The 23,621-nt window shown below is 46.9% G+C and overlaps 1 protein-coding gene across 1 annotated transcript in view; it reads left to right on the top strand.

The window, feature by feature from the left end:
- Positions 1 to 371: 371 nt before the first annotated feature.
- SNX30 (sorting nexin family member 30) overlaps positions 372 to 23,621 on the top strand; it is an 82,267-nt gene continuing 59,017 nt past the window's right edge. The window contains exon 1 of the mRNA XM_036329990.1: positions 372 to 747. Coding sequence (XP_036185883.1) covers positions 592 to 747 — 156 coding nt within the window. The 5' untranslated portion in view covers positions 372 to 591. The remainder of the gene's footprint in view (positions 748 to 23,621) is intronic.

Below are 23,621 nucleotides of genomic sequence, written 5' to 3'. Positions count from 1 at the left end.
GGTTATTTTAAGGGCCAGATGATCCCGACCCAGGTGCGTGCTCCAAAGCCCCCATCTCCAAGCGTGGCTGCCCGTGGGCGCACCAGTAAACGCGGGTGGAATGGAACAGGCTCCTCCAACGTCTTTTTCCACCTCCGATTTCCGTTAAACATCTGCGCTGGGCACAGCGCGCAGCCTCCACAGGGCCGCTCTCTAGGAGGCGAGGTTGGACACTAGGAGGACCAAGGCCGAGGGCTCAGGGCGCACTTCCTGCGGGGCGGGGCTGCCGGCCTCCCGTCCTCCTCCGGTTCCCCCTGTCCCCTCCCCTCCTTCCCGGGTGGCCCAGGCGCCGCGGGGGCGGGGCGCGAGCGGGCTGGGCGGCGTGGCGGTGCTGGCCGGCCGCCAGCGGCCAAGGTGCGAGCGGACCGCGGGGCTCGGGCGCGGAGCGGGGGCGCGCGGCGCGGAGCAGCCAGCCCAGCCCAGCCCAGCCCCGCGGGCAGAGAGGTGCCGGCGGGCGGCGGCGGCGGCGGCTTCCAGCCCGGCGGGTGCAGGGCCTCTGGCAGAGCTGCAGCGGAGCGGGGCCTCGGCCGCGCGTTCCGGGCGGTGCTCGCCATGTCGGGCGGGCTCCCCAAGGCCTTGCCGTCCACGGGGCCCCACTCCCTGCGAGACATGCCGCACCCGCTGGCCGGCTCCAGCAGCGAGGAGGCCGTGGGCGGCGACAGCACGCCCAGCCCGGACCTGCTGATGGCCCGCAGCTTCGGCGACAAGGTGGGGCGCGCTTAGCTGGGGATCGGGAGGGTCGTGTCTCTCCCGTAGGGGATGATGGATCCCCAGCTCCCTTGGGCACCGGGCCGCGCCCACCCTGGCGCCCCTTCCCGGGGGGGGGGGGGGGCACGGCCGTACCCTTGCCCCCAGAGCCTTTCCTTTGGAAAAGGCGTTTCCTCTCTGCCGCCCCCGTGGGGTCGCAGCCGCGGGGGAAGCGGCCGGAGGGGACGGGCTTGCCAGGCTGTGACGGGTCTGGAGCGCTGGTGAGAGAGAGCTGGTGGGAGGGGTCCCGCCTGCGGGTTGGGGCCGAAGGCTTGCGGGCAGTGCTCGGCGCCTGTGCCCTGGGATGGGCTCCCAAGTTCCTCCTGGCGCATCCCCGAAGGCTGCGCTGCAAAGTAACTTGTAGGTCCCTCCAGTTGGCTGGAGCTGCCAAGAAGTACGAGTTAATGGTTTTCTGCAGCAGGTCTGGGCAGCGTCGGTCTCACTGCCAGTCATCTTCCCCCGTCTGTCATGTGGGGCGGGATCTTTGTTTAGGTTTGTTGTGTGCCCTGAGAAGTCACCTGACTCAGACCCCAGCGGCCGGGGGAGACTCAGCTGTGGTTTTCTGTCTGGGCTCCCTTCACCTCTGACGGCCTCCCACACTATTTAGGTTTGGCAGACACTGGTTTTGTGGTCGATGGAAAGAAGCTCGCCCTTTGACCTTCTTTGTGCAGAGAGAGGCTCCTGATTTTCTCCGAGCAGCGTAACCCTCCTGCTGCTTTGAGAGACAGCAGAGTCCGGTGGCGGGGAAGGGGCCGCATCCCCCTCCCCCATCACCAGGTCAGCTGTGACCAGAGCTTGAGCTGCAATTGTACTAGTGCTGCTGACATTCGTTACTAGTTGTAGAAATTAGAATTGTTCTCAACACTTGTGATCAGGATTTCCTCCTCCTAGTAAAATAGGAAATGAATTCCTTCTTGTTCTACTACTAAGTGAAATTAGGGAACCATTGATTCTTAAAAAAAATGTTCTTATTGATTTTTAGAGAGAGAGGAAGGGGGAGAGAGAGAGAGAGAGAGAGAGAGAGAGAGAGAGAGAGAGAGAAACATCGATGAGAGAGAAGCATCAGTTGACTGCCTCCTGCATGCCCACCCTGGGGATTGAGCCACCACCCAGGCATGTGCCCTGACTAGGAATCGAACTGGGGACATCTTGGTGCATGGGATGATGCTCAACCAACTGAGCCACACTAGCCAGGCTCCATTGATTTTTTTTTTTTAGAGAGAGTAGAAAGGGGAGGGGGCGGGGGGGGGGAGAGAGAGAGAAGACACATCAATTGGGCCAGGGATCAAACCTGCAACCTAGGCACATGCCTTTTACCAGGAATTGAACCCAAGACCTTCGGTGCATGGGCCGACCCTCTGACCACTGAGAACACTGGCCAGGGATAATTATTGAATATTTAATAAGTCTCCATAGAGCTGTAAGGAACACCAAAATGACATCATTCCCAAGGGTCTGATTTATAGTAACTCACTTTTCCTTAGAGGCTAAGCAATATAATTTGTTTCTCTGGGAGTAACCTTTTCCTTGAATCTTGGCATGTGCATATATGTTTTCATAACTCTGGAGAAATTTCTGTAGAGAGAAGCTGACAGGCATCAAAGGTGAATCAGGACCAGTGGAAGGAAGGCTTCCCTTTGCCCTGCTTTTTCTTGCCTGGGCAGCATGCAGGGCAGGTAGGAACATTGAATGCGCCGGTTTGTCTTTAAAAAGAAGCCTGTTCTGCCCTAGCCGGTTTGGCTCAGTGGGATAGAGCATTGGCCTGCGGACTGAAAGGTTCTGGGTTCCATTCTTGTCAAGGGCATGTACCTGGGTTGCAGGCTCAATCCCCGGCCCTGGTCGGGGTGCATGCAGGAGACAACCAGTGGCTGTGTCTTTCTCACATCGATCTTTCTCTCTCTCTGTCTCTCTACCTCTAAAAACTCAATGAAAAAATAATCCTTGGGTGAGGATAAATAAACAAGAAAAAAAGAAGCCTGTTTTCTTGGCTTTTGGGATGTTAGGGTTGTGATCCTAGATGTCACAGAGTCAGTTCTGGGCTTGGAGAATGAGGATTTGACAGGCTGCTTTTAGTGCGGGGGATTATTATGTTACGCGAGGGGAATTGCTTTCTGTGGGCCCAGGATGGAGCCATGCACAGGGATGCCTTGTGCCCCGGTCCAGCAAACAGTTCTGCATGGCCTCTGGGGTACTGGGAGGAGGGAAAGACCATGGCCTCTCCACCCACAAAATCTAAAATCATTCAAACCATGGAGTAATGGGGGAACCCTTTCTACCAAGAGTTGCTAAGACTAATTCTTTTAAAGCAGCTTAGCTCACCAGGCCCTCTACCACTACATCCTTCATCTCCAGCTAAAATGTAAGTAAACCACTGGTCCACAACTCTTTTTTTTACTTTCATCTGCAAACCGCTCTGGGCTGCTTCTCCCCTGCCTCAGTCTCCAACTCCCATGTGCCTTCCCAAATTTAACATCAATCCCTCTTAAGCCCCAATGGTGGTTAACATCCCTACACACATCCTCAGCCTCTTTACTGAACTCTTCCACCTCCTTCCTGCTCCCTTAGGCCACTGCTTCCCCTGAAGTCTTTGAAATGGAGGTGTCTTTTCCTCCTGTACTCCACGCACATCAAGTTCAGGAGATAAAAGTTAGTTTCCTTTCTCTCCACCAACCAAATTCTGCTCCTTGGAGGGTCGTGCCTTTTTGTTTGTTCAGTCAGCAAATATTTGAAGGCCTGCTAGGAGTCAGGCACTGTTCTGGGAACTTGAGATGAATCAACCAGTTGAAGACTCTCGCCCTCATTGGGTACATTTACTGTATTATGTAATAAATGCTATGGAAGGAAGAAGCAGTAAGGCAGGGAGGGGAGTGTTCAGGATCACTGGCTGTGAGGGTGGGATACGGGTAGGCCTTATTGAGAACTTGAGATTGGAGCAGAGAGGAGAAGGAAGTGAGGCAGTTTGTGAGTGGATATCTGGAGGGGTGTCCAGGTGGGAGGAACAGCCAAAGCAGGGGCCTGACGGCACATTTTCGGGGTGTCAGGGACTAGCCCAGAGGCCAGTGTGGCTAGGGCAGAGTGAGCAATGGAAAGTCATAGGTTGAGGGTGTGGTGCGATGGGGGCAGACTGTGTAGGGCCTGGTAGGCCACCTCGAGAACTTTAGCCTTTACTTTGAGAGTCATTGCAGGGTCTTGAGCAGAAGGAGGGCATGGTTTGGCTTATGTGTTGAAAAGGGTCACACAGGCTGTTGAATTGAGAATCCTTTGTTTGACTATACTACTGGGTTAGGTTTCTTTTTAGTTAAAAGGTCATAAACCAAAGGCAAATTGGCTTGTGTTGTTGAAGAGCCCCAGATATCTGGCTTCAGGGATGGCTGGAACTAGATATTCAAATGATGTCGGGAATCTGCCACCTTCCTCTTGTCTCTGCGTTCTTCTGTGTTAGCTTTATTCTCAGGCTAGGGAAGGGATATGTTGTACAAACAAGCTGCACAACTACAGCAGAAAGAGAGTACCTCTTTCCTGAGAGTTCCAGCAAAAGTTCGGGCTGGTGTCTCATGGACCTAAATTGGGTCAGGCGCTGAAGACAATCTTTGTAACTTGGGTGGCTCAGACCTGACACTGGCCCTTATCTTTAGAGTGTGGAGAAAGGAAGTTTTAATATGTGTGTTTGAATTGTGAAATATATATCCAAAGTATATAAAATGCATCTCTTTAATCTAAAGAATAAAATCCTATATAATAAAGATCTAATATGCAAATGGTCATCATGCCATCACGCCGTAATGACTCAGACACTCAACACTGGGGACCAGCCAGACACAATTGAGCTTTCGAGAGAGGAATGGGGACCAGCCAGGCACAAATGAGCTTGCAAGAGAGGAATGGGGACCAGCCAGGCTGTGGCCCAGGAGAGGGACAAGCTGCCAGGCGCCAGCGCCTGTGGCCCGGGAGCAGGACAAGCTGCCCACCCCACAGTCCTGGGCACTAGCGCCTGTGGCTGCGGCCGAGGAGAAGGACAAGCTGCCTGCCCCGCGGTCCTGGGTGCCCGCAGCTGCAGCCCAGGTGAAGCCGCTGCCCACGGTCCCCTGCGGCTGTGGCCAGCCCAGGCGAAGCCAGCCCAGGTCTTGGGTGCCTGCGGATGGCCAGAGGGAGGGAATCCTGGGTCCTGGGTATGGGGTGAAGCAGAAGCGGTTAGGGGCGATCAGGCCAGCAGGGGAGAAGTTAGGGGCGATCAGGCCAATAGGGGAGCAGTTAAGGGCAATCAGGCAGGCAGGCAGAGGGGTTAGGGGCGATCAGGCAGGCAGGCAGGCAGGCGAGCGGTTAGGAGCCAGAGTTCCCGGATTGCGAGAGGCAGTCGGACGTCCCCCGAGGGTTCCTGGATTGGAAAGGGTGCAGGCCGGGGACCCGCCCCCCATGTATGAATTTCGTGCACCGGGCCTCTAGTGTATCTATATGGTTTAAAAAATAATAACATGGCCCTAACCGGTTTGGCTCAGTGGATAGAACGCTGGGCTGCAGACTGAAGGGTCCCAGGTTCGATTTCGGTCAAGGGCATGTACCTTGGCTGCGGGCACATCCCCAGTAGGGGGTGTGCAGGAGGCAGCCGATCGATGTTTCTCTCTCATCAATGTTTCTAACTCTCTATCCCTCTCCCTTCCTCTCTGTAAAAAATCAATAAAATTTATTTAAAAAATAATAATAACATGAACACTCATGTTCCTATCCTCCAGGTTAAACTATAGAATATTACGAATATTTTGGAAGTCCTCTCGGTGCCTGAGGAGGAAAGAGGTGGCCTCAAAAGCAAAGTGAAGATGCTTTTATTAGAAATAGGACCGATGGATATTGGACAAGCAGAAACAACAAATGTCCATTGCAGACCTTCCACTACCTTTTTCTTCCCACTCCTATTCGTTAAAATCTTTAGACCCCTCTCTCTTCAACTCACTGTCGTCTCAAATCATGCCCTCACCTCACGGAACTCTATCCAAAATTCTCAGGATTTAAAATTTTTTTTTATTTTAGTGTGCATGTTTTTTTACCCTACTTCCAGTCACCTTCACTTCTTTTTTTGAAATCAACTGCCCTCTCCCATGGACACACCCTTGTACTATAACATCAAAACTGTTCCTGCTCAGAGATAATGCCATCAGATGCCATCTTTTCTTGCCTTACTCTCTCCTTAGTCAGTAATAGCTGACTACACCTGTTCTCTGACCTCCTGCGTTCACCTACCTCCTCTGTAGTCCGTGGCTCATCTGGTCAGTTGCTCCTGCCCCTGTTTTTCACTCAGTTTCTTTGCTTTCCTTCTTTTACGTCTAATCTGGGTCATCCCCTTTGTTCATGTCTTTTGCCTACACCTCGGGCTGAAGGTACCGTGAGAATTCCTGCCCATGTAAAACCACAAATTCCAGCTACACTTGGGGCCTTTGGCTGGGGACTCCTGTCTTTCCACAGCCGGCCCCCTTCAGCACTGTGGCTTATCTCAAGCTTTTCTCTACTCCTCACACCCTTCACCCCTCTGCTCCACCCTTCCTTCTGCTTGTTTTCTAGCTCAGAAAAGATAGAGGCCGTAGTAAAATAACTTCACCAAAATACAAAATGTTCTGAATCTGCAGCCATCCTTGCGTTCTGCCCCCTGTTGCAGTAGAAGAGATCCTCAGTGGATCCTGGACTGTACAGCCCGCCCCTCTGGCCTCTTGGGAGACCAGACCCTGCTCTGTTGTCCTCCTGCCTCACGGTTTCGGACTCCCTCTCAACTGGCTCAGTCCCGTCAATATTTAAACAGTCAAGTTGCTCTCGTTTCTAAAATGAAGCAAGAGTGTAGAAAACGCTGCTTCTCTTGCATCTCCTGTCTGATTTTGTGACCCCTCTTCAGAGCCAAACTTCTTGAGAGAAAGGTTTGCTCCTCTTGTCTCTCCTTCCTAACCTCTGGCTTACTGGCCAGCCTCGTGCTGTCTGGTTTCTGACTTTCCTCGTGACTTCCTTATTGCTAAATCCAGTAGATGCCTTGCAGCCCTTATCGTACCTGACCTCTTGGTTGCACTTGATCCTGTTGAATATCTCCCTGCTTGAAACACTGTGCTGGGCTTTGTGTTTTGGAGAGTGCACTCTGGGGCCAGGTTGTCTGGATTTGAGTCCCAGCTCCACTACTTACAGTCTTTGGAACCGGAAATTATTTTTATCTCTCTGAGCCTCAGTTTCCTCATCTTAAAAGGGGGATAATAGAGGTACCTACCTCACAGGGTTGCTATGGTAATCCATTGAGTTCATTTCAAAAACATATTACCATGAGAGTGTCTGGTATATAGTGAGCCTTTCATAAATGTGAGGTGGCGGTGGTTGTTTTTATTCCTAGCTTTTTTGGTGTGTGTTTTTTTTGCCTAGTCTTTGTCAATTTCTGTATTAGTTGCAGTCCAGTTAGGAAATAAAAACCACTGTAGGTATTTCAAACTGAAAGACTATAATACAGGGAATTAGTTACATAAGTGATGGAAAACATGAGAACCTGGCAGAGGACAGAGCCGTAACCTGGAGAGTAGCAGTAGCAGGTTGGGAAGCAAGTGGGAGCCAAAGGTGTCAAGAAGACTGGGATGCAGTTAGAAGTCAGGAGTTCAGGACAGAGTTGCCCGGACTCTACGGTTGAAAGCCCACGAAAACGTCAAGGCTTAGCACAACGGTGCAGGGAAGCTCTTCTTTATTATACATGCATAACTCCAATAGATCTAAATAGAGATGTGGGTGGAAGATGCAGAGGTCGAGGTCAGAATTTAGACCAAGTAGATATTGACAGTCACATAGGAGGCAGGAGGTCAAAGCAGTTTGGTGGCTTAGGGGAAAAGACTGGGTTGAGGGAAGTTCTTCAGGATAAGGGAGAATTGAGTGTTAGTGGAGTTTATGGGAAAAAAGACACGTTCCATGATAAATAAGAGTCTCTCAAATGAAAATAAGTACATAAATAACAGCTTGGCAAAAGTGCACTGATTCATGTATGAGCAATTGGGTTTGTTTACTTGATATTAGAGAGGTCATATGCTGTCTGACATCTGTTTTGCCCCACATGTGAGAATTCCTCATTTTGACTGCCCCAACAAGGATCAGGAATTCTTGTCGTGTGTGTGTGTGTGTGTGTGTGTGTGTGTGTGTGTGTGGCGGGGGTGAGGGGTGGAGGGGGTGAGAGTGGAAGAGAGTGGACAAGGGCAAGAGGGATACACAGAAAAAGTGTTTCGGGGCTCCTATTTGCAAAAAGGCACAGAGGAAGGAAAAACACATAGCATGTTTGAGTAGCAGAGTGCAGGCACTTTTCAAAACCCATATTTCTTGAGCATCTGCTACATGCCTGGTTCTCTGCTAGATGCTGGGAATGTTGAAAAAGATTTTAAAAAGGTCTCTCCCTTGAGAGGGTCATGGTCCAATGAAGAAGAAAGACACATACACAGATGGTTGTAATAGAATGTGAAAGATGATAAATATATTTACTAGCTCTATGGCCGTGGGTGAGTTTCTTAACCTTGTGCAGTAGTCCTTGCCCCTTATGTGAAGATTTGCTTTTTGCAGTTCCAGTTACCCATGGTCACTGCAGTCTGAAAATATTAAAATTTCTCAGCCATCAACATCTTCCACTCCTGACATATAACTATTGACACTGACATGGCTCCCTGATCTAGGATCACCCAAAGCAGCTGATCCTCCTTCTAATCTGACATGGTCAGGAGGTCAGTGTAGCCTAATGCTATCCCAGTGCTTACATCATTCACCTCACTTCATCTCATCATGTAGGCAGTTTCTCTCATATCATCACAAGAAGGGTGAGGGCAGTGCAATAGGTTACTTTGAGAGAGAGAAAGACCATAGTCTCAACCTTTTATTACAGTATATTGTTGTATTGTTCTATCTAGTTATTGTTAATCTCTTAATGTGCCTAAACTTTATCATAGGTAAGTATATATAGAAAGCAACAGAGTATATACAGAGTTTGCTGCTAATCGAGGTTTCCGGCGTCCACTGCAGGTCTTGCATCTTATCCCCTGCAGATAAGGGGGGACTGCCATAATGCCCAACATCCACTATCTAAATTTTGGATTATGTTACAGGGGTGCTCTGGAGGTTAAATGAGTGTTTAAAATAGTGTCTGGCACACAGTAAATACTATGGAAATACTAGGTGTTGTTATTACCTTTGAAGCAGACGCTGGGAAAGCATTTAACTGCCAGTAGTTTGAGAGTTGAAGGGGTGAGACAGGGAAGGGAAGACAGCCAGTGAAAGGTGTTCCAGAGCCAGTGCTCACTGAGCAGAGCTGGAGTTGTACCCCCCGGGGGCCCCTGGGAGCCTGTATAGAACATGCACCTTTGTTATCCCTACCCCAGGTCAGGGATCTGGGGTTCAAACAGCAACCCTATCAGTCATTGGTTGAGCACTGCTAGTTGGGGGTGTTTGGGCATGAATCCCCAAGCACTTTCCAGCCTGCCACATGAGTGAGCAAAACGGGTCCAGCAGCCAGAGGAAGCAGTCAGGCCAAGAAATGCAGGTGCTGGTAGCTGGAAGTCAGGACAGCGGGCACTGAACTGGCCAGGCCGAGGATATGGGTGGGACACAGACATCGTCTACTACAGTTGTGAAAATAAAACACAGGGAAAGAAGTAAGGAGTGACCGTGCTGAGGAGGATGGTGACTTTTCCAAAGGAGATGATGTTTGAGTTGGAGAATGAAGAAGTAGATGTTTTTACAAATGGGCAGGGAAGGAAGAGTATCTTGAGCAGAAAAACCAGCAGGTGAAAAGCTTGGCAGTGTCAGGTTGCATGAGTGTGTATGGGGGGGTTGGTGAGCGATGTGGCTGGAAGGGTAGGTAGTGGGTAGGTTGTAGTCTGAAAGAGCAAGTAGTAAAGGCTTTATCCTGCGTGACTGGGAGGCCAATTGTATGTTAACACGGAGAGTGCAGGGCCATACTTGTGATTGGACAGGTCACTGGCTGAGCCCCTAGCCAGGATTGGGTGGGTGGAGCCAACAGGCAAGGACTCCAGGAAGAAGGCTGTTGCAGCAGAAAATCAGGGAAGACAGTTTCACTAGGGCTTTGACTTGCTGGATTCAGGGAGTGGAGTGGTCAGGAGTTTGGTGTGCAAATGGTAAAAATCCAATGGCACTACCTGTTCTCAAGCATCACCAGTTGTGGCATGTGACAAAATTTTCTTCTTTTTGAAGACTGAAAAATATTCCATTCTGTGTATACTAGAGGCCCGGTGCATGAAATTCGTGCACGGAGGGTGGGTCCCTCAGCCCGACCTGCACCCTCTCCAATCTGGGAGCCCTCAGGGGAGCCCTCTCCAATCTGGGAGCCCTGATGGCTTAGGCCCCCTCCCCGTGGTTCTCTGCTCTCTGCGGGGCCTGGTCGCTCTGTGCCCACTGCCCAGAGGCTCTCTGTGGCCGGGGCGGGATGCTTGCCTCGTCACCACGGCGATGAAGGAAGCATTCTGCCAGGCCGCTCATGCTGCCCACTCTCAGCGGCCGTCTCCCCCTCCCCCCCAGGACTGGGGAACTCCGGCGGGGCTGAGGGAACTGGGCGCCACCATCTTGGGCCTATGGGCACTGCTATCTTTGTGAAGGAGTGATGGTTAATTTGCATGTTACCCATTTATTAGATAGGATACATTTTCTTTATCCATTCATCTGTTGATTGGCTATTGTGAATAATGCTGCATGAACCTGGGTATGGAAATAACCTCTGCGAGAATTTCAGTATATATATATATATATATATATACTGAAATATATATGTACCCTAGAAGTGGATTGCTGGATCATATAGTAAATCTATTTTTTAAGAATTTTTATTGATTGATCCATTGATTGATTTGAGAGAGAAACATAAGTTTGTTGTTCCACCCATCCATGCATTCATTGGTTGAGTCTTATATGCTCCCTGATCGGAGATCGAACCTGCAACGTTGGCGTATTGGGATGATGTTCTAACTAACTTAGCTACCTGGCCAGGGTCCAGTAATTCTCTTTTTACTTTTTTTGAGAAACTTCCATATTGTTTTTCATTGTGGCTGCACAATGAAAATTTTACAATCCCCCCAACAGTGCATGAGGATTCCCATTCCATGCTCACCCACACTTGTTGTTTTCTAGTCTTTTGGTAGTGGCATTTTAATGGATGTTAAATTATGCAAAGTTTTGTGTCCTTTGCACAAAACTTTGAAAGTTTGATGTAGACCTGTTTGTCTTATTTTTGCTTTTGTTGTCTATGTTTTTGGTGTCATATCCAAGAAATTATTGCCAAGTCCAATGTCCTGAAGCTTTTCCCTTGTTTTTTGTTGTTGTTTTTCCCCCTGGAGATTCATAGTTTCTGGTCTTAGGTTTAGGTCTTTAATCCATTTTGAGTTAATTATTGTAAATGGTGTAAGATGAGGGTCCAAATTCATTGTTTTGCATGTGGATAGCCAATGTACCACGTCCACTTGCTGAAAAGACTGTCCTTTCCCCATTGAGGGTATATATACTTTTAAAGCTCATTTCTTACCAATATTAATAAACCAAGTTATGTTAATATTTGAAGTGCTAAGTGTAATGAGGAACTTCTCTGTACTGTGCACTGTATAAGGCCTTATGTTCCTTGGGAGTTAAAATATTCAAATTCTGGAATTGATATTAGCCTGGGACAGGTCAGGTCTCAGCGCTCAGATAAATGATACCTTATTGTAATTAGAACAAAAGTGGTTATGGGATGGTTGTTTTATTGCAGAAATGGAAGCCTAGGCCTTCTGTAGAGCTATTGACTTAGGGCAGAGATGTGTTCTAAGGAATTGGGCTTGTCATTCTGCTGGCATCGGCATCTATGCTGCAAAAATGCAGTATCGCAGCCTTTCTCTGCCCTATCTGGGCAAGAGAATCTGGTTTATTTCATGACGCACATCAGCAGTTGTGAAGGACACTTGGTCTTTTCGTTCATTCCTCAGAGATTTATGTGGGCCTAGCGTGTACTATGCCTGAAGGATACATAGATGAACAAGATGACCTCACCTTCCAGGCACCCGAGATCCAGGAAGGGAGATAGAAGAGGTACAAGTGAATAATTGCGCTTTAACATGACGATAAGGGTATGTTATGCAAAATGCCGTGATGGTGATCAGAGTGATTACTTTGCATTAAAGAAATTCTAGAATGAAACATGTTTGAAGGAGACCTTGGGTTTGCTGTAATAGGCAACAGCTACATTTTGTCTTTTTAAAAAATATATATATTTTATTGATTTTTTACAGAGAGGAAGGGAGAGGGATAGAGAGATAGAGACATCGATCAGAGAGAAACATTGATCAGCTGCCTCCTGCACACTCCCCACTGGGGATGTGCCCGCAACCAAGGTACATGCCCTTGACCGGAATCGAACCTGGGACCCTTGAGTCCGCAGGCCGATGCTCTATCCACTGAGCCAAACCGGTTAGGGCCATTTTGTCTTTTAACTTAATGGTCAGTGTAGGATTTTCAATGACAATTTGAATAATTGTTTTCTGGTCTGATTATAATGGGAAATTCTTTACTATTCAGCCCTTAGATTTTATTCTGTGTGTGTTAATCCGATGAATGTTCTTTACCGAAGTTGGCTACAACATTTGAGGGGCCGAGCACAGAGATAAAATGCTTGTCCCCTTGTTAAAAAGTATTAAGAAGTGCATGATAGCAGCAGTAGCCCGTGTGATCACACAAACTGCACAACCACGAGGTTGGCCCGGAGAGTATTCTTTGGAGGTACTGGCTTTCAGGCCCAGTTAAAATCACCCCTCATCCATTCAGTGTTCTCGCTCAGGACTGTTTTCATTCTCTGGGTTCGCTTGCGATGAGTCGGGGGTCACAGGGTTTGCTCCTCCATTCTGGATTGATGTGGAGCTCGCTGGGAATACCCATCCTCTGTCAACATTCTAGCAGTCCCTGTTTCTAGAAAAACTTACTGTGGTCTCCTCTACGCTCAGGTTTTCATGTTTAACATATGCTTGGGACTGCTTTTCATTTTTCTAATTGTTGCTGCTTCTCTTTTCCTTTGTTCTGGTCTCTTCCTCATCCAGGGTGTTTAGCACGTGCTCCCTCAGTTACCGCCACCCTCACCTAGAGGCAATAGTACTGTGCCTGTACTCACTACTGACATTTACAGAACACGTGCTTTGGTTGGGAGCACTCTCCTATGGTGCAGTTACTGTCTCATTCCCCTTTGACAGCCAAGGAAATATAGGCTCTGAGAGGTGAAGTATCTTGTTCAAGTTCCCAGAGCTCGAAGAGAGTAAGGCTAGGATTTGAACTTGGGCCTTTGTAACTTCAGAGCCCACTCTCTTAACCACCGTTGCTCTAGAACTGTCATCCTTTCCCTCATTTTTTTTGAGCATTTAAATGCCTTAGGCACTGTCCTATATAGAAAGCACAGTCCTCAGGCCAACAGGAATGTAACCAGCCTCTACTGTATCTTAGCCTGTGTCTCTTCCCTTATTTCAGTTTCTAGCCCTTTCAGCCTCTTCCTCCTCGTTGTATCAGTCTGCCGTGTTAGAGAAGTGTCCTAAGGCTCACTGCCTTCTGCCTGCTCACTCTTCCCATCACTGCCAGGCTTCTCAGATGAGAGGTCTTTGTGCACTGCTTCCATCTGTCTCGCCATCTGCCCACCTCTTGCCTCAGCATCAAGCAAGCCCCCTGGTCCAGGTTCTGCCCCTACCACTCACTGCTCACAGTCAGCCGCAGTGGCTGTTTTTCTGCTGTAGAATCCCAGGCTCTTGGAGCTGCAGAGGCCTCGAAGTGCCTTCTTAGCATCTATGGAAATGATCATTGGACGTTTCTGCACTAATCTTTTAATATAATTAGTTGATTTCTTAATATTGAACCATACTTATATTTATAAGTTGTAGTAGGTTTGCTAATGTTTTATGTGGAATGTTAGATTTATTCTATATTTTCTGTTTATTATGCTATTTTTTCCTCCCCTTTCTCCATTTCCTTACTTTGGGTGGATTGATCAAGTGTGCTTTGTTCAGTTTTATTTTCCTTCAAGCTCTATTTCCTATTTCTATTGACTAATGCTTATAATTCTACTAGAGGCCCAGGGCACAAAAATTTGTGCACTTGGGAGGGTCCCTCAGCCTGGCCTGTGCCCTCTTGCAGTCTGGGACCCCTTGGGGGATGTCCACCTGCTAGCTTAGGCCTGCTCCCTGAGGGATTGGGCCTAAGCTGGCAGACAGACATTTCTCTGGCAATCCGGGAGTCCTTGGGGAATGTCCACTTGCCAGCGAGGAGCAGGCCTAGCTGTAGTCAGACATCCTTAGTGCTGCTGAGGAGGCGGGAGAGGCTCCCGCCACCACTGCTGTACTGGCAGCCATCAGCCTGGCTTGTGGCTGAGCAGAGCTCCCCCTGTGGGAGCACACTGACCACCAGGGGGCAGCTCCTGCATTGAGTGTCTGTCCCCTGGTGGTCAGTGTGTGTCATAGTGACCAGTGATTCCCAGTCGCTCTGCTGTTAGGGTCAATTTGCATATTACCCTTTTATTATATAGGATTATTATATAGGATTCTTCTACATAGGCATGATTTAATTAGTGTCTGTAACTTTCTCCAGAACAAGAAGAGGCCTCGGGCTTGCTTTTACTTCTCCTTCTTTGAAATCATTCAGAATTGGAGCTCCTGATTATGATCATTCTTTTTAAAAAATTAATGCCCCTTCTATTACATGAAATCTTTCTTAACGGTTGTGTCAAACTTCACAGTAACGTCAGTGCTCCATTAAACTGCTCCTTAAACAGCTTTATTCTGATTTAGTTTTCAGTGTGCTACATTATGCCTGTGAATGACATAAGGGAAATAGAAACCCTGGATTATATACATTACATAACAACATTGAGTTGCATGCATTACTCTTTTATTGTCTGAATGGCAATTTGTCTGAGTCTCTCCCCCACCACCTCCCTTTAAGGCTAAATAATATTGTATGTATATACTACACAGACTTTATTTTTTTTGGGGAAAAATGGATAAAAAATATTTTAATTTTGAATGACATTGGTAAATTGAGTAATTTACATTGTAGTACCATGTGGATACACATGATCATTATCAAATCAAGAACTTTCCAAATATGGCCGAAACCGGTTTGGCTCAGTGGATAGAGCGTCGGCCTGCGGACTGAGGGGTCCCAGGTTCGATTCCGGTCAAGGGCATGTACCTGGGCTGCGGGCACATCCCCAGTGGGAGATGTGCAGGAGGCGGCTGATCGATGTTTCTCTCCCATCGATGTTTCTAACTCTCTATCTCTCTCCCTTCCTCTCTGTAAAAAATCAATAAAATATATTTAAAAAAAAATTAAAAAAAAAAAAAAAAAAAAAGAACTTTCCAAATACCCCCACTAACCCTCACTCACAAAGTCCTTGAAAACAGTATAGAATTAACTTAATGAGATGCGTGGTTGCACAAAGGTAGAATGGGGAGACTCAGTGGTTAGAAGTATTTGAAGTTATATAAGCCTTTGACTAAAGAAAATAGAACGTTGGTCAAAATGTGCATATGGCATGCAAATTTCAATGGTTTATTTAAAAATATTCAATGTGGCCAAAACCGGTTTGGCTCAGTGGATAGAGTGTCGGCCTGCGGACTGAAAGGTCCCAGGTTCGATTCTGGTCAATGGCATGTACCTTGGTTGCTGGCACATTCCCAGTAGGAGATGTGCAGGAGGCAGCTGATCGATGTTTCTCTCTCATCGATGTTTCTAACTCTCTATCTCTCTCCCTTCCTCTCTGTAAAAAATCAATAAAATATATTTAAAAATATATATATTCAATGTGTTGGGGGCAGTGACAGCCAGAAGCCTATCTGAGCCATTGGCCAGGGAAGAGGCAGAGGTGGAGGATGTTGCATCCCAGTGGGAGGCTGTCAGAGGGTGTGGGAGCCTTTGGAGGGATTGACCAGCAGTTTCCCAGTGGGGCTGCCCCCTCCTGCCAAGGGTAGAAACCACCCGCATCTATATTCTTAAGAATTCTTGATATATTCTGTATACAAGGCCTTGTCAGATAGATGCATTTTCTCCCAACATATGTGTGTGTGTGTGTGTGTGTGTGTGTGTGTGTGTGTGTGTATTGGGGGGGAAAGGGAGGGAGATGTTTTTTTGGTGTGGGCAGTGCATTCACATGGCACAAAATTCAGAAGATACACACATTCATCTGGTGAAGTTTCCTTTTGTCCTTCCTCCAGCAGCAGGTGTCCCTCCCCAGAGGCCACCAGTGTTACCAGTATCTGAAGAAACTTTCTAGAGATATATGTTATGCATAAATATGAAAATGCATAAATGTAGTCTTTTTAAAAAGCTTGTGGTCCCTCATACAGTGTTTTGTACCTTGCTTTACACACCATAGATCTTGAAGATTGTTGTATATTGGTCCCGAAAAATCTTCCTTTCTCTCTCTTCCCCTCCACTCCCTTCCTTTTTAACGATTGCATCATTTTTCTTTGTTTCAGTTAGTTCAGCACCACAGTCCCAGATGAGAAGTCTGTGCCAGTGATTTTTTTCCTTCGTGTACTCTTCCACATATCCCTTGATTTTTCTTCTTAAATTGATAAAGTTCACCAGCTTGCTGGTATTTAGGTGTATATTTTTCTTAGGTATTTCCACTGAAACCCTTTCAGTTTTACTGCTGTGTCTATATCCTATTCATACTTCATTCCCTTTTTCTGGAGAAAAGACTTCTTATGGATATTTGGGTCTTAGTCTCTCTTTTTTTTTTGGCTTCATTTTTTTCGGGGGAGCTCATTTATTGCATTATATTTTCACTCTGTGTATTGGGAGAATTCCTTGACTTGATCTTCTGGATGGTAGATTTATTTTTCATCCCATTCCATTCCAATATTTCTCCTTTTCTATTTAATTGACATTCAACCTCACATGATTAGTTTAGCAATCCTGTTTTCGGACCTGCTTTCAGAATGTGATGTCCAAGATGGTGATCTTAACTTAGGGCAGGAATTGCCTTAGTGACCTGGGCTAGAGAGCCCCGACTTTCTAGCCTGCACACGTGGGGTTCTGTTGCTGCTACCTTCTCGGGGAGGCACATGCTGTTGCTCCCAGCAATGAGACTTGTTCTTGTGCCACCACTGAGTACATGCCTGTGTACATACAAGCATATATGTACGTGTGCTCAAAGACGACAGTCAGTCAGCCTTTGTCCTGATTGAAGTTTGGTCTGGGTTGGGGTGGGGGCAAGCCCAACCATAGCCCCAACCCCCTTTGGTTAAAAAAAGAAGGTTATGAAAGAAGTTCTGGAGATGGGTTGTACACAGTGTGACTGTACTTAATTAACACTACTGATTGTACACTGTGTGGACGAAAGGAGCCACATGCTGACCTGACAAGCTCAGGGGAGGCCTGCATGGCGGTCTTGCAAACTCAGAGACTGAAAGTAACCACAAAGGATGGTCTGAAATTAAACTTTAACTAAAAGCAGTTCTGGTGGGCAGTTACATCCTAGGCCCGTATCTTCACTGACAAGGTCAACCTTTACCTTAACTGAGACTATCTGTCTTTTTGCATCTATAATAACATATCCTTGAAATGTCTGGGTAACTTGTAACTTCCCTTTTTCTGGACCCCTTGGGACACAACCTAATGTACCTGGGCTCCAGGACAGATGCCCCAATTCCTTCATTGTTATCATGTTAATTGTTCCTACACCCACCTAAATATGTGTCTATCATTTTACTTTTTATCCAATCCCAGGGGTTTCCCTGCTTTGCTTTCTCCTGCCTCTCTAGACTATCACCAATGGATTTCATGTAACCCACCTACATCCCTTTCCTTTGATTGCAATGTATAAATACCGATGTAACTGGCCATTCTCCGGTGCATTATCTCAATTCGTTGAGGTTCTGCTTCCCGGCATATGTCGACAGTTTGGCTCAAATAAACTCACAAAAATTCTTTACAGGTTTTAGTGGTTTTTTACATTAACAACTGAAAACTGGTTAAGGCCCTGGCCAGGTAGCTTGGTTGGTTGGAGCATTGTCCTGATGTGCCAAGGTTGTGGGTTTGATCCGGGTTGGGGCATATGCAGGAACCAGCCACTGGGTGCATGATGGGTGAATCAACAAATTGATTTCTCTCTCTCTTTCTCTCTCAATAAAATAAAAATAATTGTTAAAGGTATTGCATAAAACTGATTAAGACGGCAAATTTTATGTGTATTTTACTGCCGTAGCCGGTTTGGCTCAGTGGATAGAGCGTCGGCCTGCGGACTCAAGGGTCCCGGGTTCGATTCTGGTCAAGGGCATGTACCTTGGTTGCGGGCACATCCCTGGTAGGGGGTATGCAGGAGGCAGCTGATTGATGTTTCTCTCTCATCGATGTTTCTAACTCTCTATCCCTCTCCCTTCCTCTCTGTAAAAAATCAATAAAAATATATTTTTTAAAAAAATTTTATGTGTATTTACCAGTTTTCTGTTTTTGTTTTGTTTTGTTTTGTTTTTAATAAAAAAAGAAGGAGAAAGTTGTAAACCCTGTTTGGCACAGCCTAAGGAAATCTTTCTAGAGTCCTGAAAAAACGTCACCAGTAATTTTGCTGGTGGCAGCTGGAAATGAGAGTCTAAGCCTTTGGGGTAGGGATGGGATGAGGTAAGCAGAGAATGGAGATAGGTCCTTGGGATTGCTCTTGGGCAGGCTTCCCATCAGGGTGTGTGGCTGATAACACGCCATGGGCTGGGTGGACTGTTTTGAACTGAGGAAGTGGGAAAAGAGCTGCTCTGCAGATGGCGAATTTCACAGCTGGTCCAAAAATGCTCTTCCTCTTTCTTTATCAAGTTGCAGTCAAAACTCAGTGTTTGCTTCTGTTCTCAGCCACTGTCACTCCTGAATTTGGGATTTTCACAGACCCTTCCCATGCTTAGCATTTCCCACTATGGCCCAGTTAGGTCTTGGTTGCTCAGCTCTGGCTACATTTGAGGGTTTTTTTTGTGTGTTTTTTTGGTAAATTTGATCCTATCTGCTGTATCTCTTCCCAAAATTCTTCATAAATTTTTTTTATTGAAGGACAGTAGCCACCCCTGTTTTCTGGCTTTTTAAAAAATGGATTTATTCTCATTTTGATATTTCTTTTGTCATTTCCTTGGAATTTGGAGTGACACGAGTCAATCCCAGGGCTCGGCCCATCACCATGTGGACTTAGTGTCCCCCATTCCTGTCACTGGCAGGGCTGTAGCAGCCTCTCCAGCCAGTCTCTCCTCATCTGTGACCCTTCCACATGACTTTAATAATGGCAGCAGCTATGAAATGGAGTGTTTGCTCTGGGCCGTCTATATGTCAGAGCTGATTGAATTGCTCTTTCGTTTTGTACCACTGTTCCAGGCAGATGTTGTTCTGTTTATACATTGCCGCTTAGCAAACCTCTCCCAAATGAAATAGATTAAAACACATTTATTCATGTTTCTTGTGATTCTGTGCCTCGCCTCAGCTGTTTGGTTCTTGCTTGGAGTCTTCATGTGGTCATAAGAGGGCTCAACTGGACCGGATGCCTAACATGATGCACTCGTGGCTGGCAGTTGACTCAAGTGACATTTCCATGTAGCTCAGGCTGCCCAGAACATGGTGGGTGGGTCCCTAGAGGACATGTCCCAAGAATGAGTATCCCAAGAGACAGGAAGTGGAAGCTGCTGGGCCACTCGAGGGGTCTGCCCAGAATTGGCACTGCATGGTTTCTGCGTTACTCTTTTGGCCAAAGCATACACAGAGCCTGCCCAGATTCAACAGGGTGGATTGATCCAGACCCTGTCTCTTGATGGGCAGCAGCCCCGCCACATTGATGGCATGTCAATAGGGGATATTGTTATGGCCGTCCTTTAAAAATTACAGGCTGACATAGACACCACGCTGGCAAGAGAAAGGTAACCGATACCAGGTCCATAGCACCTCGTACCGTATGTTTCATTGGCAAAGGCAGGTAGATAAACAGGCAATGGTAGTGCAAATGATAAGTATTAGGAAAGCGCTAGGCACAGGGGCGTGATGAGAGCATTGTAGGGGATAGCTAACCCACACTCCACAAGTGTTGGCAGGCTGGGGATGGAGAGGCCTGTTGAGAAGGAAGGCATCTTAGTGGGGATACTTGGAACTGAGTCTTCAAGCACAAATGGGCAGTAGCTTGAGTCTCTGAGGGGCAGAACAAGGAGGAAGAAGGCATCTCAGAGCTTCCACTTCCTCATCTGTAAAACAGGAATAATTTATCTGCCTGCTTCAGAGAGTAAGTGAGGGAAAATTGGTGAAATGCTCAGTCAAACCTCGCACTAAGAGTGGGGTCTTCACCTCTCACTCCCATCCGTCTCTTCCCTTGTCTGACCTATGACCTATCCTTCAACACTGAACATAATCCTTTTCTACATGCTCACTTGTGCTACAGATGGAGAAACAAAGGCTAGGATAAGTAACAGTAGGGGAAAGAATGATGGGGAATGGACAGAGTCCAGGAAAGGATCCCCAAAATGGAGTTGATGAGGCTTGTTCTGCTGCCATCCCCTAAAGCAGCCCATCATCACTCCATCACTCCTAAGGAGACACTTGAGTTCCCCACGAACACACTTGATACAAAACCAACTGAGGGCCCTTGGAGGCCAGGACAAGATTTCACAGAATCCGAAGGTAGACCCTACTTTTGCTATAGTTTCACCTCTCAGCACATGGGTCAGCAGCAACTAATTGCTTGCCAAACCTCACTCTCCCAGCAATGCCCCCCACCCCCTATCATGTCTCTGTTGAAAGTATTACATATGTACCCCTCCCCCTTGGCCCTTCTGTCCCCTCCCCATGCCTTCCTTGCACTATCATTTGTCCATGGGCTAAGCATAGATGTATATAAGTTCTTTGGTTAATCTCTTCCCACCTCCCTCTGAACTTTTTACTTGCACATTTGGAAGCTGTTATCTTCACACCAAAACCCTAGAAGAATGGGTTTCCTGCCTTTTCTGTATGGACTCCTCCCTTGGTGTGGTAACACCATTGTGTTGAGGATTAAGCATAGCAGTTTGGCTGACCGCCATGTGTGTCCTCCCCTTCCCCTTCCGTGGGTGATTTTGAGGACTCTGCTTTCCTGGGGCTTGAATTTCATAGTCAGATGAAATTCACTGGGTATAAATATTACCATCTGCTCTTAGTCACAGCCAACAGGGGAAAAGCACGTGGGTCGTTGGAGACAAATGGTGATATCTCCTGCATTTTTGTCCTTGGCATCGACATTGATGACACTTCAGTGTGGATGAAGATTGAGGAAGAGACACCGGTTCTACTGTCAACATTTTCTCTTTAGCGAAGGTTGAGCAACCAGTCACAGAGTCTCCTAACTACAGTATTGTCATCCAGCCCAAATTCTCTTCTGGTTTACAAAGTCCTTCCTTGTTCTTTTGGCTGTGAACAGAGCTTTGAAAAAGCCATATTTTTGTTTTGTTTAGTTTTTCTAAATATTTTTAGTACGGTATAGTAGAAGCAGAGTGGCTTTAGAATCAGAGGTAATCTTTTTAATCTTTGCCAATTTGATGGGAGAAGTTTCCATTTTGTTGTTTACTATTGATGTTGAACAATTATTGTTTATTGGCCATATTTATATCATTTGTCCATTTATGTATCAAACTTTTTTAATATTGGTTTTCAAAACCTTTATTATATTAAAGCAATCAACTTGTATATGTTTAAATCCTTTTCCCAGTTTGCTGTTATCTTTTCATTTTTACTTAATTGTGTCTTTTTGACATGGAGGCAAAAATTGTTAAATCTGTTAGTCTTTTTTCTGTATGGATTCTACTTTTGGGTTTATAAAATCCCTCCCAAACACAGGATATTATATACTATTCATGTAAATCAGGAATCATCGAACGAAGGCCAAGAGGTCAAATCTAGCCAGCCACCGGTTTTGTACAGTTCATGAATTAATAATTTTTAAAACTTTTCATTTTGAAATAATTATAGATTCATAGGATGTTATCAAAAAATGTGAATAAGGAGGTCCCAGGGGCCTTTTAGCCAGTTTCCTCCAATAGTAATACCTTGTATAACAATACCAGGAAATTGACTTGAATGCAATCCACAGAACTCATTCAGATTTCTCCAGTTCTACATGCACTCATTGTGTTTGGGTGTGTGTGTGTATTTAGTTCTGTGCACTTCAGTCACATGTATAGGTTTCTGTAACCAGCACCACCACAAACAAGGTACAGTCTGTCCCATCACTACAAGACAAATGGAGCTGTTCATGGTTTCTGATCCTTTATGTTGGCTCTTCCCTGGAGCTGGCCAGCTCTTGAAATCCCGTGCGTGAAGTGGCTTGATTTATTTCTCTGACACTGGCGCAGCAGGAATTGTTTGAAGAGACACATGAAGGATTGCTCATGACCGGGTGCTGGTGAAGCTGCAAAGATTAATGTGGCAGTTGGGGTGGGGTGGGGTCTTCTGTCCGGTAGGTGCCTATTTAGTGAAATCTCCTGTGACAAGGGGGCAGGTGGGGGAAGGCCACTGGCCTCTGCTCTGGACTCTTGGGGTGAGCTCTGCTGGGCCACCCTCTAACCTCCCTAGGCCTGTTCTCTTGTAGAAAAACAGATAAAGGTCATCTCCCTTAACCTCCCCCACCTTCGAGTTATTTTAAGGGTTAAATGAGACGTAATGTGTAAAGCTTGCCCAATGCCTGGCAGAGAGTGTGAGCTTAAAACATTTAATTTCTTTTATCTTTCATGACTTCAAGATTGCTGTGGAAAGTATAGGCTTTGTCTCCAAATCCTTCAGCATTTCTTAGCCCCAATAGTTTGCTTTTTATTTGGGGTTGTACTGTGTTTTTGAGTGAACTTAGAGCCCCGGCTCCCAAGGCGCTCAGCTGGCCATCGTTGGCTCTCTGCTCTTCGGGTCATTTGTTCAGATGATCCAAGGAGGACCGACCCTCTGGCCATGTCGGAGTCAGGCTGTGATGACAGCTCGTTGGCTGTTTGATCCTCTGGCCTCCTTAAATGGATGGACTATGGTGCAAAATTCCCCATGCGAGTTCCCACGGTGAGGGTTGCTGGCTTGTTGACAGTGGAAAAATGACTCGAATCAGGTATCAATGAAGTGGAGGATTGAAGGTTAGTGGGAGGCAGCGCTCACCTGGGTACGCAGTGACCTGGCTTTAGGCCTTTGCGGAACACGGTCACTTTGACAGAACTTCCCTCTTGTCCTAACCTTGGGCTCTGTGGATTTCAGGACAGGCACATAGGGCTGTTGAACTTGGGTTTACTTGGTTTTGTTAGAACTGCAGCATTCCTAATCCTCTGTAATTTACCTGTGTTTGAAACAGATTCCCTGGTATGGCCAGACTTTGTTTTTTTCTACCTAGAAAACATTCCTTAGAGTTTCTCAAGCCGTTTGACATTAATGCTGACCACACTTCTCATCTGTCCTTTCCTCTTCAGGTCCCCATAGGGGGGCGGGGGATGGGAGAGGGTGCCTGGCCATTATAATAGCTCCCTAGAGGATCCCTCTCCTATCTCTAAGCTCTCCCCTTTATATTTGTTCCGTGTGCTTTTTCTAAACTCTTTTAATCAAATTTATATATAATTGCCACTTACTTGCTTAAAAGCTAGCCTTTGCCCAGGAGGCCCACCTCAAATTCTTAAGATCCCTCAGAGTCTGGAGCTAATCCCCGGCGGCTCACGGTCTGTGGGGATGACATTCTCCAGCTGTGGCTGCCGCGCTTCTGGGACAGTTTTGCTGATGCAGTGATGCACGCCAGGAACGCCTTTCTCTCCCAGGGAGTGCTCGTCTCTGTTTATAGCGGCTTTCACAGACACCCAGAATCTCCACACAGCCTACCTCGCCAC

The sequence above is a fragment of the Myotis myotis genome, unplaced genomic scaffold (assembly GCF_014108235.1).
Source record: "Myotis myotis isolate mMyoMyo1 unplaced genomic scaffold, mMyoMyo1.p scaffold_m19_p_12, whole genome shotgun sequence".
NCBI classification, from domain to species: Eukaryota; Metazoa; Chordata; class Mammalia; order Chiroptera; family Vespertilionidae; genus Myotis; species Myotis myotis.
This window is presented reverse-complemented; position numbering and strand designations above follow the sequence as displayed.